The sequence below is a fragment of the Delphinapterus leucas genome, chromosome 8, assembly GCF_059928025.1.
Source record: "Delphinapterus leucas isolate spDelLeu-1000000601 "Yukka" chromosome 8, BTC_Dleu_Yukka2, whole genome shotgun sequence".
NCBI classification, from domain to species: Eukaryota; Metazoa; Chordata; class Mammalia; order Artiodactyla; family Monodontidae; genus Delphinapterus; species Delphinapterus leucas.
In genome coordinates, this window is record NC_143136.1 from 78,900,877 (window position 1) to 78,918,344 (window position 17,468).

The following is a 17,468-nucleotide window of genomic DNA, read 5'->3' on the forward strand; positions in this document are numbered from 1 at the left end:
TTTAGATTGACTAGCCACCACCATAAGTCATTTTATTTTTCAGGGGTGCAAACTATAATTTTAATGCTTATATAACTAGCTCTTAATTGTCACCCCAAACTAAAATTGTCAAGTCCCACTCTCAAATCAAAAATAAGTGAATTTTCAGCTAAACCTGCACTATAGGTCCCATAGTGTTACAGGAAAGCGTGTGCTATATGAGCAGATATTTTGAGAGACAAAGGGTCCCTGTAACTAGCCACTCAGCATTTCTGGAACTGTTAACTCTGTCTTTGCTGCAAAAGCTCAGAGATGTTGTATGTTGCCCCTGGTTTGAAGAGGCCCAGGAAGAATGCCTGAACCGATTGCCTAACCCGTCTGGTCTGCTTTCTCTGACTTTCTCTTTCAGCTTAGTTCATTTCTATTGTGTTTCTTTCTCGTTTAGGATAGGAAGATACAATGGAAATTTGATGATGTCACTGTTCCTCAAAGATTGTTGTTGGTTTCCCTTTTCCTATAGAATTAAGGACAAAGTTATCTTAGCACCAGGCCTTCATAGCCCGACTCCCGATTCTTTTCAGTTCTGTCCTGCCACTTCCTCTGGCACTGCCCCCCCACCCCCACCGCTTGACGCCCCTGCACTTTCACTGCCCCGTACTTTGATTCATGGAAGTTCCTCTGCCCTCGACCACCATCTCAGTCTATTGAAACCATATTTATCACTCAGGGTCCAATGCCAAGGTCATGCCCTCTGAGGAAACTTCCTGATTTTCGATTCAGAATAAATTGCTCCTTCCTAGAGCTCGTTCTTTTTTTTTTTAAACATTCAATCTTCTTTTTTTAAAAATATTTACTTATTTATGTATCTATTTGGTTGCATGGGGTCTTAGTTGTGACAGGTGGGCTCGCCAGCCGTGGCTCGTGGGCTCCTTAGTTGCGGCAGCCAGGCTCCCCAGCTGCGGCCCCAGGGCTCCTTAGTTGCAGCTCTCTGGCTTCTTAGTAGCAGCATGCAGGCACCCCAGCTGTGGCATGCAAACTCTTAGTTGAGCCATGCATGTGGGATCTAGTTCCCTGACCAGGGATCAAACCCAGGCCCCCTGCATTGGGACCGCGGAGTCTTGTCCGCTGCGGCACCAGGGAAGTCCTGTGGAGCTCTTTCTTAATAATATGGTTAAAACACCTTTCATGGTCTGACTTTTCGGCAGCTTGTTCCGCAGGTTATCAGTCTTTCCATCAGTTCTCCCAGAAACCCTGAAGATGGGAGAGGCCTCATATTCATCTTTGTTTCCCAAGTACCAAGCACAGTCATGGCACAGAGTCAGTGCAGAATAAATGTGGATCAAATGAGTGTCCCTTCTGTCCACATTTTGCCACCTTAGGCCCATGAGTTTCAGCTTAATTTTTCCAGTTCTTTCCAAAACGGATTCATTGTTGTAACTAAAAGTTTTAAAACCATGAATAATATCTGTATATGGTTAATGTAACATAAGTTTTAAAATAAAAAAACAAAGGTGCCATATTCCATATAGGTATCATGTTTAAGTCTCAACTTCAGCCAAAACCGCAGAAAGCTTCGAACTCTCAAAAGTGACATTATTACAGGCACCTACCCGTGTAGAACTTGGTGAATTATTTTAGTCGTCTGTCGTTTTTGGATATGAATGTCAACATGTAACTGATTTTGTTTTTTGCCCCAATTTAGAGTCTGTATAAACTCGCCAACGAAGAAGCAAAGAAGAAAGGCTACGACTTGCGAAGTGATGCCATACCGATTGTGGCAGCCAAGGCCTCCAGGGACATCATCAGTGATGTGAGTTGTCAGTTTTACTCCTAGTATGTGGTCAGTCTGAAGTGACATTTTCACTGAACTAAATCTTCTAAAAGAACTTTCCTGGCCCTTTGGAAATATATCCTGATGTATTTGTGTAGGGTTTTTCAAAAACCTAGTTTTGAGGGAAATGAAAAATTTGATGTTTACAAAAAAGTTTTATAACCACTAAGTCACAGTATCTTCAGTGAAAGCGGATCCACCAAGAACAGAGAAAGATCCATTCATGTGGAATTTGTTAGAGTGTAGCTGCAGGCTTGGAGATGCTTATATAAAAATTGTCACAGTGCTTATAGAAAGTGTGACTCATAAACTTAAGTTCTCCCAGTGAGAATCAGGGCCTAGCTTTATATAGCATTTTAATATACAATATTCAAAAAATGCATATGACACTTGCCATTACAATTCACCCTTGTAAAATCATGTAAAGAAGGCAGTTGATCAGTGCCAGACTAGCCCAAACTTGCACCCTTAACACTAGCTCCTGGCTTGTGGCTTGTGACTCCCAGAATAAAACCATCATCCCTTTCTGGTACCTCAGGGAATTCTTGAGGAACAGACCACTGCTCTAAAAATCAAGACCCACTATTTGGGAATATGGTAATACGCTGCCCTTTATTTTGGAAGATCATATTAGTGACTCACTTTAGTTTACGTATGTTGTACCTTTCCTACAAATGGATATATGCCAATAATAATATATAACAAAATAATAATAACCAAGAAGTGTTGAGAAATCTGTGCTAAGAATGTTATATGCATTATGTCACTTATTTTTCATAATTACCCTAGGATGTAAGATTGTGATTATCCCTGTTTTATGGGTTGCTTAAGCAACTTGTCTAAAATCAAACTCTTAGTAGGTGATGGAGTTGAAACTCCAATCAACCTCATTCCTTCCCACTGTACTATATTGCCTCTGCTGACTCGTTTATACTTTCTCACTCAGTTATCTTTGAGACTAGAAGCATGTATTTTGGAAAATTGGCTCAGATTCCAGGACAACGTCTTTGGACATGGAATAATAACAACACTGTTGGTCCATGAGAGATGAGAACCCATGACTTCATTAGGAGCATGCTCTAAGCAACTGGGCTGCTAGGTCAGCTTCCCTAGTATAACCAGTTTCCAAAATGATGCCAAAATTTGCCACCACCACCGAATGCCTGAATCCATTATGAAACAGGAAATTCTCTTCTGTTGCTACTGCAAGTAGTCCATGACCTTGACACATCCTCAAAGGAGCCAGACACGCATTTTACTACTTATTAAACAGATCTTGTCACCAAGTGCATCTCTTTTCTGATGTACTTTTAGTGCCTAACCCATTTCTCCAAGTCCCTTGGTCCACATGGCCTCTCCGCTGTGTGCATTTGCTGCCCCCAGAACTATTCCTTGTTACCAGGCCATAGGTGATTTGGGGTATACACTACAATTATATGAATTCCATCTATTTTATTACCTCTATAAGCTTCTAGGGGAAAGGTAGGATATTGCCTTGAGTTAGTGCTTATTAGCAAAAGTCAACGTACAACAGTGATATAAGCAAGATGATTTTGTACAGGCTTGTGACCTCTACGGGCTTAAAATAAAAATCTAATTTGTGCATTTTCATCTCAGTACAAATACAAAGATGGTTACCGCAAGCAGCTTGGCCATCACATTGGAGCCCGGGACGTGAAAGATGACCCGAAGATGATGTGGTCCATGCATGTGGCCAAGATCCAGAGTGACAGGGAGTACAAGAAGGACTTTGAGAAGTGGAAGACCAAGTTCAGCAGCCCAGTGGACATGCTGGGGGTGGTGCAGGCCAAGAACTGCCAGGCCTTGGTCAGTGACATAGACTACAAGAACTACCTGCACCAGTGGACCTGCCTGCCTGACCAGAGTGATGTCACCCATGCTCGACAAGCCTATGACCTCCAGAGTGATGTGAGTATAAGATTTTCCTTTGGCCAACAAAACACCATGTCTGCTTACTTAAGTATCAAAGTTCCCCCAAAATCAGGGGAGTTGAGTTTATACAACTGAGTTCTACCTCCCTGGGCTAACGCCCACTCTCTATCCAGTCACACAGACATCTGAGAGCATCATTATTTCCATAAAGAAAGAACCAGCAAAGCACTGATTGTTTTGATGGAAACCTCTAGATTATTGATCTAGTAGAGTTGGGTCATTCTCTATGTTCTGTTTAAAATGTTTTTCAAAATAGGTTTCTAATCTGAATATTGGGTGGATTCACAAGACATAGCAAAATTTTTAAATTTCCCAAGAATCCAAGCATTGAAATATATAATATAATACAATGTGTTATAATTCAAATTTTTATTTCTTTAAGGCATATCATTATGCTGATGTTTAGTGGTTTATCACTTACAATTTCAGAATTTGTACAAGGCCGACCTTCAGTGGCTCAAAGGCATTGGCTGGTTTCCTAGTGGCTCTCTTGAGGATGAGAGGAACAAGAGAGCTACCCAGATTTTGAGTGACCACGTTTACCGTCAGCACCCAGATAAATTCACATTTTCCAGCCTTATGGATTCCATCCCAATGGTTTTGGCAAAAAACAACGCTATTACCATGAACCACGTAAGTCCTTTTTCTACCTGAGCGGGGTATCAATTTTTGTATGTGTGTATGTAAACACTGAAATCTGTTTTGATAAAAGAAAAAATCACATTCAATTATTTTGCTTGGTATTAAAGTGGTTTTTAAGTAAGTGTTGTGCTTCTTACTGATATGAGACACCTAGACGTAAAGGTGTCACAAGTACTGACTCACAGAGTGGGCTCTCTTTACTCTCATTAAGAACCAGATTCATCACTGGCCTGTACTAGTCACATCCTTTTTTTGTTTCTTTCAGCATCTCTATACAGAAGCTTGGGATAAAGATAAAACCACTGTCCACATTATGCCAGACACCCCTGAAGTTTTACTTGCTAAACAAAACAAAATAAATTACAGTGAGGTAAGCAATGTATTCATGGTGCATGATATATTTTTTCTTGCACTGCACTTTATATATCAAACTTACGATGATTTATGTCTATTTCAGAAACACTATAAACTTGGCCTAGAAGAAGCCAAGAAGAAAGGCTATGATATGCGGATAGATGCCATTCCCATCAGGATGGCCAAGGCCTCCAGAGACATTGCAAGTGAAGTAAGTGCACCTGTAGAGTTCTTTGCTCAGCTTTGGCTCAAAGATTTCTTTCTCTCTCAAAGATATGTAGTAGAGCAAGTAAGCTATGAAGTTAAGGTTCTAGCTAACAGTTTTTTGTAAGTAAATAGTTTAAAATAATGGTAATAAAACTCTCAACATAAAGGTTAACTTCTAGGTATGACTGAGTCCACAGCAACATGCATTTCAAAATACTGTCTGTTCCCTGCTGAACAAAAGCACTGGCTACTTGACTATAGCTCAGACAGCCTTTTGGCTTTTCCACATGATGTGTACTTATACACAATTGAGCTCATCATAGGATCCCTTCCAAACCCAGCCCATTCATTCCCTGTAAACCAATGAACCTGTAAGGGCTGAAGGAATGGGACACATTATTCTATTTAAAGTCCAACCATTCATGCGCACCATGTGTTTATCTCTGCATCCTGTGATTGGCTGCAGATACTTATTTCAAAATATGGGTTTGCTCACATTTCTAGAAATGTTTGTCCTTCTATTTCTTTTGTCTGTGAAGTCAAAAGCATATTTTCCCTTTATATCCAAAATATGGGAAGCAACTGTCGTACTTTAAAAATAAATGTTCAAAATAAAAAATAAATGTTCAACGATCACAGAATGGTTAAAAGTATTAATTTATACCAATATAATGGAATACCTGCTGTCATTAAAATTCATGTTTATAGGGAATATATAATGACACAGGAAAATGCTTATATAATAACAAATGAGCAGGTGCAAACCCATATACACTATGACTCCTAATTTTATTCTCTCTCTCTGTCTTCCTGACACACACACACGCGCGCACACACACACACAAAGCCGTTTTCATCAGCAGTTATCACTGAATGGCAGAATAATGTCTTAGTTTTTATTTCCTTTTTTTCTTTTTATTTATTTATTATTTTTTTAACATCTTTATTGGAGTATAATTGCTTTACAGTGGTGTTTTACTTTCTGCTTTATAACAAAGTGAATCAGGTATACATATATCACCATATCTCGTCCCTCTTGCGTCTCCCTTCCACCCTACCTATCCCACCCCTCTAGGTGGTTACTAAGCACTGAGCTGATCTCCCTGTGCTATGTGACTGCTTCCCACTAGCTATCTGTTTTACATTTGGTAGTGTAAATATGTCAGTGCTATTCTCTCACTTTGTCCCAGCTTACCCTTCCCCTCCCTGTGTCCTCAAGTCCGTTTTCTACATCTGCGTCTTTATTCCTGTCCTGCCCCTAGGTTCTTCATAACCAGTTTTTTTTTTTTTTTAGATTCCATATATATGTGTTAGCATATGGTATTTGTTTTTCTCTTTCTGACTCACTTCACTCTGTATGACATACTCTAGGTCCATCCACCTCACAACAAATAACTCAATTTCATTTCTTTTTATGGCTGAGTAATATTCCATTGTACATATGTGCCACATCTTCTTTATCCATTCGTCTGTCGATGGACACTTAGGTTGCTCCCATGCCCTGGCTATTGTAAATGGAGCTGCAGTGAACATTGTGGTACATGCCTCTTTTTAAATTATGGTTTTCTCAGGGTATATGCCCAGTAGTGGGATTGCTGGATCGTATGGTAGTTCTATTTTTAGTTTTTTAAGGAACCTCCATACTGTTCTCCATAGTGGCTGTATCAATTTACATTCCCACCAACAGTCCAAGAGGGTTCCCTTTTTTCCACACCCTCTCCACATTTATTGTTTGTAGATTTTTTTGATGATGGCCATTCTGACTGGTGTGAGGTGATACCTCATTGTAGTTTTGATTTGCATTTCTCTAATGATTAGTGATGTTGAGCATCCTTTCATGTGTTTGTTGGCAATCTGGATATCTTCTTTGGAGAAGTGTCTATTTAAGTCTTCTGCCCATTTTTGTATTGGTTGTTTGTTTTTTTGATATTGAGCTGCATGAGCTGCTTGTAAATTTTGGAGATGAATCCTTTGTCATTTGCTTCATTTGCAAATATTTTCTCCCATTCTGAGGGTTGTCGTTTCGTCTTGTTTATTGTTTCCTTTGCTATGCCAAAGCTTTTACGTTTCATTAGGTCCCATTTGTTTATTTTTGTTTTTATTTCCATTTCTCTAAGAGGTGGGTTAAAAAGGATCTTGCTATGATTTATGTCATAGAGTGTTCTGCCTATATTTTCCTCTGAGAGTTTTATAGTGTTTGGCCTTACATTTAGATCTTTAATCCATTTTGAATTTATTTTTGTGTATGGTGTTAGGGAGTGTTCTACTTTCATTCTTTTCCATGTAGCTGTCCAGTTTTCCCAGCACCACTTATTGAAGAGGCTGTCTTTTTTCTGCATTATATATTCTTGCCTCCTTTATCACAAATAAGGTGACCATATGAGCGTGGGTTTATCTCTGGGCTTTCTATCCTCTTACATTGATCTATATTTCTGTTTTTGTGCCAGTACCATACTGTCTTACTTACTGTAGCTTTGTAGTATACCCTCAAGTCCAGGAGCCTGATTCCTCCAGCACCATTTTTCTTTCTCAAGATTGCTTCGGCTATTCTAGGTCTTTTGTGTTTCCATAAAAATTGTGAAACGTTTTGTTCTAGTTCTGTGAAAAATGCCATTGGTAGTTTGATAGGGATTGCATTGAAACTGTAGATTGCTTTGGGTAGTATAATCATTTTCATAATGTTGATTCTTCCAATCCAAGAACATGGTATATCTCTCCATCTGTTTGTATCATCTTTAATTTCTTTCATCAGTGTCTTACAGTTTTCTGCATACAGGTCTTTTGTTTCCTTAGGTAAGTTTATTCCTAGGTATTTTATTCTTTTTGTTGCAATGGTAAATGAGAGTGTTTCCTTAATTTCTCTTGCAGATTTTTCATCATTAGTGTATAGGAATGCAAGAGATTTCTGTGCGTTAATTTTGTATCCTGGTACTTTACCAAATTCATTGATTAGCTCTGGTAGTTTTCTGGTAGCGTCTTTAGGATTCTCTGTGTATAGTATCATGTCATCTGGAAAGAGTGAAAGCTTTACTTCTTCTTTTCCGATTTGCATTCCTTTTCTTCTCTAATTGCTATGGCTAAAACTTGCAAAACTATGTGGAATAATAGTGGTGAGAGTGAGCAACCTTGTCTTGTTCCTGATCTTAGTGGAAATGATTTCAGTTTTTCACCATTGAGAACAATTTTGGCAGTGGGTTTGTCATATATGGCCTTTATTATGTTGAGGTAAATTCCCTGTTTGCCAACTTTCTGGAGGGTTTTTATCATAAATTGGTGTTGAATTTTGTCGATAGCTTTTTCTGCATCTATTTGAGGTGATTATATGGTTTTTATCCTTCAGTTTGTTAATATGGTGTATCCCATTGATTTGCGTATATTGAAGAATCCTTGCATTCCTGGGATAAACCCCACTTGATTGTGGTGTATGAGACTTTTAATGTGCTGTTGGATTCTCTTTGCTAGTATATTGTTGAGGATTTCTGCATATATGTTCATCAGTGATATTGGCCTGTAGTTTTCTTTTTTGTGACATCTTTTTCTGCTTTTGGTATCAGGGTGTTGGTGGCCTCGTACAATGAGTTTGGGAGTGTTCCTCCCTCTGCTATATTTTGGAAGAGTTTGAGAAGGATGGGTGTTAGCTCTTCTCTAAATGTTTGTATAGAATTTGCCTGTGAAGCCATCTGGTCCTGGGCTTTTGTTTGTTGGAAGATTTTTAATCACAGTCTCAATTTCAGTGCTTGTGATTGGTCTGTTTATATTTTCCAGGTTCAGTCTCAGAAGTTTGTGCTTTTCTAAGAATTTGTCCATTTCTTCCAGGTTGTCCATTTTATTGGCATATAGTTGCTTTTAGTAGTCTCTCTTGATCCTTGGCATTTCTGCAGTGTCAGTTGTTACTTATCCTTTTTCATTTCTAATTCTCTTGATATGAGTCTTCTCCTTTTTATTCTTGATGAGTCTGGCTAATGGTTTATCGATTTTGTTTATTGTCTCGAAGAACCAGCTTTTAGTTTTGTTGACCTTTGCTCATTTCCTTCATTTCTTTTTCCATTAATTGTGATCTGATCTTTATGATTTCTTTCCTTCTGCTAACTTTGGGGGTTTTTTGTTCTTCTTTCTCTAATTGCTTTAGGTGCAAGGTTAGGTTTTTTATTCAAGATGTTTCCTGTTTTGAAAGGTAGGATTGTATTGCTATAAACTTTCCTCTTAGAACTGCTTTTGCTACATCCCATAGGTTTTGGGTCATCTTATTTTCATTGTCATTTATTTCTAGGTATTTTTTGATTTCCTCTTTGATTTCTTCAGTGATCTCTTAGTTAATAACTGTATTGTTTAGCCTCCATGTGTTTGTATTTTTTACAGAATTTTTCTTGTAATTGATATCTAGTCTCATAGCGTTGTGGTTGGAAGAGATACTTGATATGATTTCAATTTTCTTAAATTTACCATAGTTTGATTTGTGACCCAAGATATGATCTATCCTGGAGAATGTTCCATGAGCGCTAGAGAAAAATGTGTGTTCTGTTGTTTTTGGATGGAATGTCCTATGAATATCAGTTAAGTCCATTTTGTTTAATGTGTCATTTAAAGCTTGTGTTTCCTTATTTATTTTCATTTTGGATGATCTGTCCATTGGTGAAAGTGGGGTGTTAAAGTCCCCTACTATGATTGTGTTACTGTCAATTTCCCCTTTAATGGCTGTTAGCATTTGCCTTATGTGTTGAGGTGCTCCTACGTTGGGTGCATAAATATTTACAATTGTTATATCTTCTTCTTGGATTGATCCCTTGATCATTATGTAGTGTCCTTTTTGTCTCTTGTAATAGTCTTTATTTTAAAATCTATTTTGTCTGATATGAGAATTGCTACTCCCGCTTTCTTTAGATTTCCATTTGCATGGAATATGTTTTTCCATCCCCTCACTTTCAGTCTGTATGTGTCCTTAGGTCTGAAGTGGGTCTCCTATAGATAGCATATATATAGGTGTTGTTTTTGTATCCATTCAGCCAGTATATGTCTTTTGGTTGGAGCATTTAATCCATTTACATCTAAGGTAATTATCGATATGTATGTTCCTATTACCATTTTCTTAGTTATTTTGGGTTTGTTTTTGTACGTCTTTTTCTTCTCTTGTGTTTCCTGCCTAGAGAAGTTCCTTTAGCATTTGTTGTAAAGCTGGTTTGGTGGTGCTGAATTCTCTTAGCTTTTGCTTGTCTGTAAAGGTTTTAATTTCTCTGTCAAATCTGAATGAAATCCTCGCTGGGTAGAGTAATCTTGGTTGTACTTTTTTCCCTTTCATCACTTTAAATATGTCCTGCCACTCCCTTCTGGCTTGCAGAGTTTCTGTGGAAAGATCAGCTGTTAAGTTTATGGATTCCCTTGTATGTTATTTGTTGCTTTTCCATTGCTGCTTTTAATATTTTTTCTTTGCATTTAATTTTTGATAATTTGATTAATATGTGTCTTGGCATGTTTCTCCTTGGATTTATCCTGTATGGGACTCTCTGTGCTTCCTGGACTTGATTAACTATTTCCTTTCCCATATTAGGGAATTTTTCAACTATAATCTCTTCAAATATTTTCTCAGTCTCTTTCTTCTTCAACCCTATAATTTGAATGTTGGTGCATTTTATGTTGTCCCAGAGGTCTCTGAGACTGTTCTCAATTCTTTTCATTCTTTTTTCTTTATTCTGCTCTGCAGTAGTTATTTCCACTCTTTTATCTTCTGGGTCACTTATCTTTTCTCCTACCTCAGTTATTCTGCTATGGATTCCTTCTAGAGAATTTTAAATTTCATTTATTGTGTTATTCATCATTGTTTGTTTGCCCCTTTGTTCTTCTAGGTCCTTGTTAAAAATTTCTTGTATTTTCTCCATTCTATTTCCAGGATTTTGGATCATCTTTCCTATCATTACTCTGCATTCCTTTTCAGGCAGACTGCCTATTTCCTCTTCATTTGTTTGGTCTGGTGGGTTTTTACCTTGCTCCTTCATCTGCTGTGTGTTTCTCTATCTTCTCATTTTGCTTAAGTTACTGTGTTTGGGGTCTCTTTTTCGCAGGCTGCAGGTTCGTAGTTCCCGTTGTTTTTGGTGTCTGTCCCCAGTGGCTAAGGTTGGTTCAGTGGGTTGTGTAGGCTTCCTGGTGGAGGGGACTAGTGCCTGTGTTCTGGTGGATGAGGCTGGATCTTGTCTTTCTGGTGGGCAGGGCTGTGTTTGGTGGAGTGTTTTGGGGTGTCTGTGACCTTATTATGATTTTAGGCAGCCTCTCTGCTAATGGGTGGGGTTGTGTTCCTGTCTTGCTAGTTGTTTGGCATAGGGTGTCCAGCATTGTAGCTTGCTGGTCGTTGTGTGGAGCTGGGTCTTAGCGTTGACATGGAGATCTCTGGGAGAGCTTTTGCTACTTGATATTACGTGGAGTCGGGAGGTCTCTGGTGGATCAGTGTCCTGAACTCACCTCTCCCACCTCAGAGGCACAGGCCTGACACCTGGCCAGAACACCAAGGCCCTGTCAGCCACACGGCTCAGAAGAAAAGCGACAAAAAAAGAAAAGAGAAGAAAGTTATTAAAATAAAAAATAATTTTTAGAAGTTTAAAAGTAATAAAAAAAGAAAGAAAAAGGAGAGCAACCAAACCAAAAAACAAATCCACCACTTATGACAAGCACTAAAAACAACAAAAAACGGATAGACAGAATCCTAGGACAAATGGTAAAAACAACACTCTACAGACAAAATCACACAAAGAAGTGTACACATACACACTTACAAAAAGAGAAAAAGGAAAAAATATATATATCATTGCTCCCAAAGTCCACCGCCTCAATTTTGGGGTGATTCTTTGTCTATTCAGGTATTCCACAGATGCAGGGTACATCAAGGTGATTGTGGAGATTTAATCTGCTGCTCCTGAGCCTGCTGGGAGAGATTTCCCTTTCTCTTCTTCGTTAGCATAGCTCCTGGGGTTCAGCTTTGGATTTGGCCCCGCCTCTGTGTGTAGGTTGCCTGAGGGTGTCTGTTCTTCGCCCAGACAGGACGGGGTTAAAGTAGCAGCTGATCAGGGGCCTCTGGCTCACTCAGGCCGGGGGAGGGAGGGGTACGGATGCGGGGCGAGCCTGTAGCGGCAGAGGGCAGTGTAACGTGGCAACCGTCTGAGGCGTGCCATGTGTTCTCCTGGGGAAGTTGTCCCTGGATCACGGGACCCTGGCAGTGGCGGGCTGCACAGGCTCCCTGGAAGGGAGGTGTGGATAGTGACCTGTGCTTGCACACAGGCTTCTTGGTGGCTTCAGCAGCATCCTTAGCATTTCATGCCCATCTCTGGTGTCTGCACTGATAGCCACGGCTCCTGCCTGTCTTTGGAGCTCATTTAGGCAGTGCTCTGAATTCCCTCACCTCGTGCACCAAAACAATGGTCTGTTGCCTCTTAGGCAGGTCCTGATTTTTTCCGGGACTCCCTCCCAGCTAGCTGTAGTGCACTAGCCCCCTTCAGGCTCCGCTCACGCAGCCAACCCCAATCCTCTCCCTGAGATCTGACTTCCGAAGCCCGAGCCTCAGCTCCCAGCCCCGACCCGTCCCAGCGGGTGAGAGACAAGCCTCTCAGGCTTGAGTGCTGGTCAGCACCGATCCTCCGTGCGGGAATCTCTCCGCTTTGCCCTCTGCACCCCTGTTGCTGTGCTCTCCTCCGTGGCTCCAGAGCTTCCCCCCAGCCAACCCCGTCTCCACCAGTGAAGGGGCTTCCTGGTTTGTGGAAACTTTTCCTCCTTCACAGCTCCCTCCCAGACGTGCAGGTCCCATCCCTATTCTTCTGTCTCTGTTTTTTCTTTTTTCTTTTGCCCTACCCAACTACGTGGGGAGTTTCTTGCCTTTGGGGAAGTCTGAGGTCTTCTGCCAGCGTTCAGAAGGTGTTCTGTAGGAGTTGTTGCACATGTAGATGCATTTCTGATGTATTTGTGGGGAGGAAGGTGATCTCCACGTCTTACTCCTCCGCCATCTTGAAGGTCTCCCCTCATTTATTTTTAAAATAAGTTTATTTGCAATCTGGTGACAACAAAGCTTGTGTAATCTTCAAACAGAGAGCTTCTGAATATATGAGTTCACTTTTCTGGGTCTTAGTTCCTTCATCTTTAACCTGTGCTCCCCGGGGCCTGACGGTGCATGCACGAGGCCACCCAGTGGTGACAGGCTGACTGCCACCCCCATCTAGAGCAGCACCTAAGGCACTGCGGAGGCGGAACACACAAGGGCGCACAATGGCTGAGCGCAGGGCGACATGGGGTCTGGCCAGGCGCAGGGGTCTATTTTCTTTTTTGTATACATATACAAGCCTTATTTTCTAAATGGTTTACAAGATGCAGACACACATATTATTTATATATTCGGGGGAAACGTGTTTAATGAATAGGAAAATCTGAGCCTACTAATCATTTTATACTAAAAGTTATACTAGGTGACTATCAGTATTTTTCTTCTTCAAGTTCAAATACAAAGAAGATTATCGTAAGCAGCTTGGCCATCACATTGGTGCCCGAGCGATACATGACGACCCAAAGATGATGTGGTCCATGCATGTGGCCAAGATCCAGAGTGACCAAGAGTACAAGAAAGACTTTGAGAAGTGGAAGACCAAGTTCAGCAGCCCAGTGGACATGCTGGGGGTGGTGCTGGCCAAGAAGTGCCAGACTTTGGTCAGTGACATAGACTACAAGAACTACCTGCACCAGTGGACGTGCCTGCCCGACCAGAACGATGTCATGCACGCTCGGCAGGCCTATGACCTCCAGAGCGACGTGAGTACTGAGGATCATAATGCCGTGCAAAGGTGGGAAATCAGTGAATTAACGCCCCTTGGATAAGTGGCACCAAACTCACCAGCCCCTGCAAGTGGGACATAACATTTCTTCTTTTCCTGTGAGTGTTAAATGTCAAACCCTCCAGACCGAAAAGGAATATTGTCTGATACCCTGCCTGTCCACCAAACTACGTTTTCAAGAGTGTTCTTACTTTATTTCATATCCTTCTGATGAAAATGTTTTCCCAAACCAGAGATAAATATTTATTGGCTATTTGTATCAACAGAATGTGTACAAGGCAGATCTCCAATGGCTGAGAGGCATCGGCTGGGTTCCCATTGGCTCTTTGGATGTGGAACAATGCAAAAGGGCAACTGAAATTCTGAGTGATAAAATCTATCGCCAGCCTCCAGACAAATTCAGGTTTACCAGTGTGACTGATTCTCTGGAACAAGTGTTGGCCAAGAACAACGCCATCACTATGAACAAGGTGAGGCTTCAGAGTTCAGAGAACCAAGGTAGGACTCCTAAAGCTAAACCAAAGGAAAAGAAGCATGTTCAGGAGAAGAAAGAAATAGAGCAGTGAGCAACAAAAGATATCTGTCTGTTATCTATCTATATCTATCCATATCTGTCTACCTAATGTCTATGTCATTTATATTTTAACATTTACTTCAGTAGTTATTTCATGGTTTTGATAAAATGGTACATTTTTATGGAAAATCATCTCTGCATAAAGGATATTCTAAATTTCCTTTTGTTAGCATACAACTCAGAGTATCAGAAGGCACCCATACATATCTGTTTTACTATGAACTGGTTACTTTACTTGAAGATACGTGTAAAATACATAATGTGTATAAAATACGTAACCTTTGTTATTTCTCTTTATAAAGTTCTTGTGGCCTTGAAGTTTCGATTAACAATACACTGAAGTTTTTTCCTGATGACATTTTATATTTTCCTTGCTAGCGTTTATACACGGAAGCCTGGGACAAAGACAAGACCCAGATCCACATCGCACCGGATACACCAGAAATTACGCTGGCAAGAGTGAACAAAATCAACTACAGTCAGGTGGGAGCAGATGCTAATTCTATGACATTTGCATGGTGTTTCATATTTCAGTTAATCCATTCTATGGTGATGTAATACTAAATGACAACTTTGTAAAGAATGTCTTTTCTTGCTCCGTGTGAATACCAACTCTTTCATTTCTCTTTTACCTAAACATCAGTCTTCAAGTAACACATATTATCATTTCGGAAGTTCAAGTTATAAGAATGAATGATTTAAGCAGTAACCAGAAGATTAATTAGACCTTCCTCTTTTATTAATTTAAGAAATTAGTAATAGACCAAAGTACGTTAATCTCCTCCTTATGCTACATAGCTGTGCTAAATGTATTTGCCACATATGACTTATTTTTCCTAAATTGTACTTTAGGGTCAAAATTTAAGATTTTGAATGTACAAGATTTAAGTCAAGGATTAAAATCCCAGTACAGGGCTTCCCTGGTGGTGCAGTGGTTGAGAGTCCGCCTGCCGATGCAGGGGACACGGGTTCGTGCCCCGGTCCGGGAAGAACCCACATGCCGCGGAGTGGCTGGGCCCGTGAACCATGGCTGCTGAGCCTGTGCATCCGGAGCCTGTGCTCCGCAACGGGAGAGGCCACAACAGTGAGAGGCCCGCGTACCACAAAAAAATAAATAAATAAATAAATCACAGGACAATCAAATAACACTGAGAGACAGAGACAGAGAGGATCTGTCAATATATAAATATATTAGCAAGCCCATTTCCTTTTCGCTTTCTGTGAGCGTAGAGCCGTGTGCCCCCATATCAGAAGCACAGATGTTTAGGCTGAGAGGTCAGTCTCCTCTAGTGCAGGAGTCCCTGCCCAATAGGTCGTCATCCTGCCTTCGCTTAAGTGTTCTCAGTGACGAGGTGCTTATAAATCTCATAAATTAACCTATTTGTTCTGGAAAGTTCCTTTAGAAGATGCTTTTCATGTATTGGGTCAATGGTTTCTCTCTGTGGACCCACATAATCCTCTAAGACCATGCAGAACCAAACTGTGCCAACTCCATAGGCACTGTGTGCCTGTGCTGCCACTTCACCCCAGGTTGTCTTTATAATCCAAGCATCCCAAGCTCCTGGGCATTCCTCACATGACATCCCTGCTGGAATGTGACTCTCAGAACCAAACAAAATCCTGCGGGTGAGGAATGACTAGTGTAGGGTACAGTCGACATTGCATTTCCTCTTCTGGACATTTATCCTCCATTTCTGCACTCTGTGCCTTGGGGCTCCTTGGGGCTATGTCACTGCTGGTGTGCGTGGGACTTGGGCTCAACCAAAACCCTAAGACAACTTACATGGGCTTAAACTAGGTTTCCTCTATCTTGTATTTATACATTTTTCAACTTAAATCTCAGTTCAAAGATTGACATTTATCTCTCTGCATTTTTTTCTTAGAATGAGCCTATTGGTTTAAGCCTGTGGAGATTTTTGTGACTCTAAGATTCTGTCAGATGATGTATTAGTTATTTCTTCCAGCTTTGTGCTACCAGCAAGGAAAATATTGTTTCTTTGACAGCATAAATCAATAGTGTGTTACTCTTCTGCAGAATATAACAGAGAATTTAGATTGACTAGCCACCACCTTAAGTCATTTTATTTTTCAGGGGTGCAAACTATAATTTTAATGCTTATATAACTAGCTCTTAATTGTCACCCCAAACTAAAATTGTCAAGTCCCACTCTCAAATCAAAAATAAGTGAATTTTCAGCTAAACCTGCACTATAGGTCCCATAGTGTTACAGGAAAGCGTGTGCTATATGAGCAGATATTTTGAGAGACAAAGGGTCCCTGTAACTAGCCACTCAGCATTTCTGGAACTGTTAACTCTGTCTTTGCTGCAAAAGCTCAGAGATGTTGTATGTTGCCCCTGGTTTGAAGAGGCCCAGGAAGAATGCCTGAACCGATTGCCTAACCCATCTGGTCTGCTTTCTCTGACTTTCTCTTTCAGCTTAGTTCATTTCTATTGTGTTTCTTTCTCGTTTAGGATAGGAAGATACAATGGAAATTTGATGATGTCACTGTTCCTCAAAGATTGTTGTTGGTTTCCCTTTTCCTATAGAATTAAGGACAAAGTTATCTTAGCACCAGGCCTTCATAGCCCGACTCCCGATTCTTTTCAGTTCTGTCCTGCCACTTCCTCTGGCACTGCCCCCCCACCCCCACCGCTTGACGCCCCTGCACTTTCACTGCCCCGTACTTTGATTCATGGAAGTTCCTCTGCCCTCGACCACCATCTCAAGTCTATTGAAACCATATTTATCACTCAGGGTCCAATGCCAAGGTCATGCCCTCTGAGGAAACTTCCTGATTTTCAATTCAGAATAAATTGCTCCTTCCTAGAGCTCGTTCTTTTTTTTTAAAAAAAGCATTCCATCTTTTTTTTTTAAATATTTACTTATTTATGTGTCTATATGGTGCGTGGGGTCTTAGTTGTGACAGGTGGGCTCGCCAGCCGTGGCTCGTGGGCTCCTTAGTTGTGGCAGTCAGGCTCCCCAGCTGCGGCCCCAGGGCTCCTTAGTTGCAGCTCTCTAGTTTCTTAGTAGCAGCATGCAGGCACCCCAGCTGTGGCATGCAAACTCTTAGTTGCGCCATGCATGTGGGATCTAGTTCCCTGACCAGGGATCAAACCCAGGCCCCC

General features: G+C 40.7%; 1 protein-coding gene across 1 annotated transcript in view; it reads left to right on the forward strand.

Moving 5' to 3' along the window:
• The window catches only part of NEB (nebulin), a 274,540-nt gene that overhangs the window by 139,578 nt on the left and 117,494 nt on the right, over positions 1–17,468 (forward strand). The window contains exons 60-67 of the mRNA XM_089916822.1: positions 1,682–1,789; positions 3,428–3,739; positions 4,193–4,396; positions 4,671–4,775; positions 4,863–4,970; positions 13,433–13,744; positions 14,034–14,237; positions 14,720–14,824. Coding sequence (XP_089772948.1) covers positions 1,682–1,789; positions 3,428–3,739; positions 4,193–4,396; positions 4,671–4,775; positions 4,863–4,970; positions 13,433–13,744; positions 14,034–14,237; positions 14,720–14,824 — 1,458 coding nt within the window. The remainder of the gene's footprint in view (positions 1–1,681; positions 1,790–3,427; positions 3,740–4,192; positions 4,397–4,670; positions 4,776–4,862; positions 4,971–13,432; positions 13,745–14,033; positions 14,238–14,719; positions 14,825–17,468) is intronic.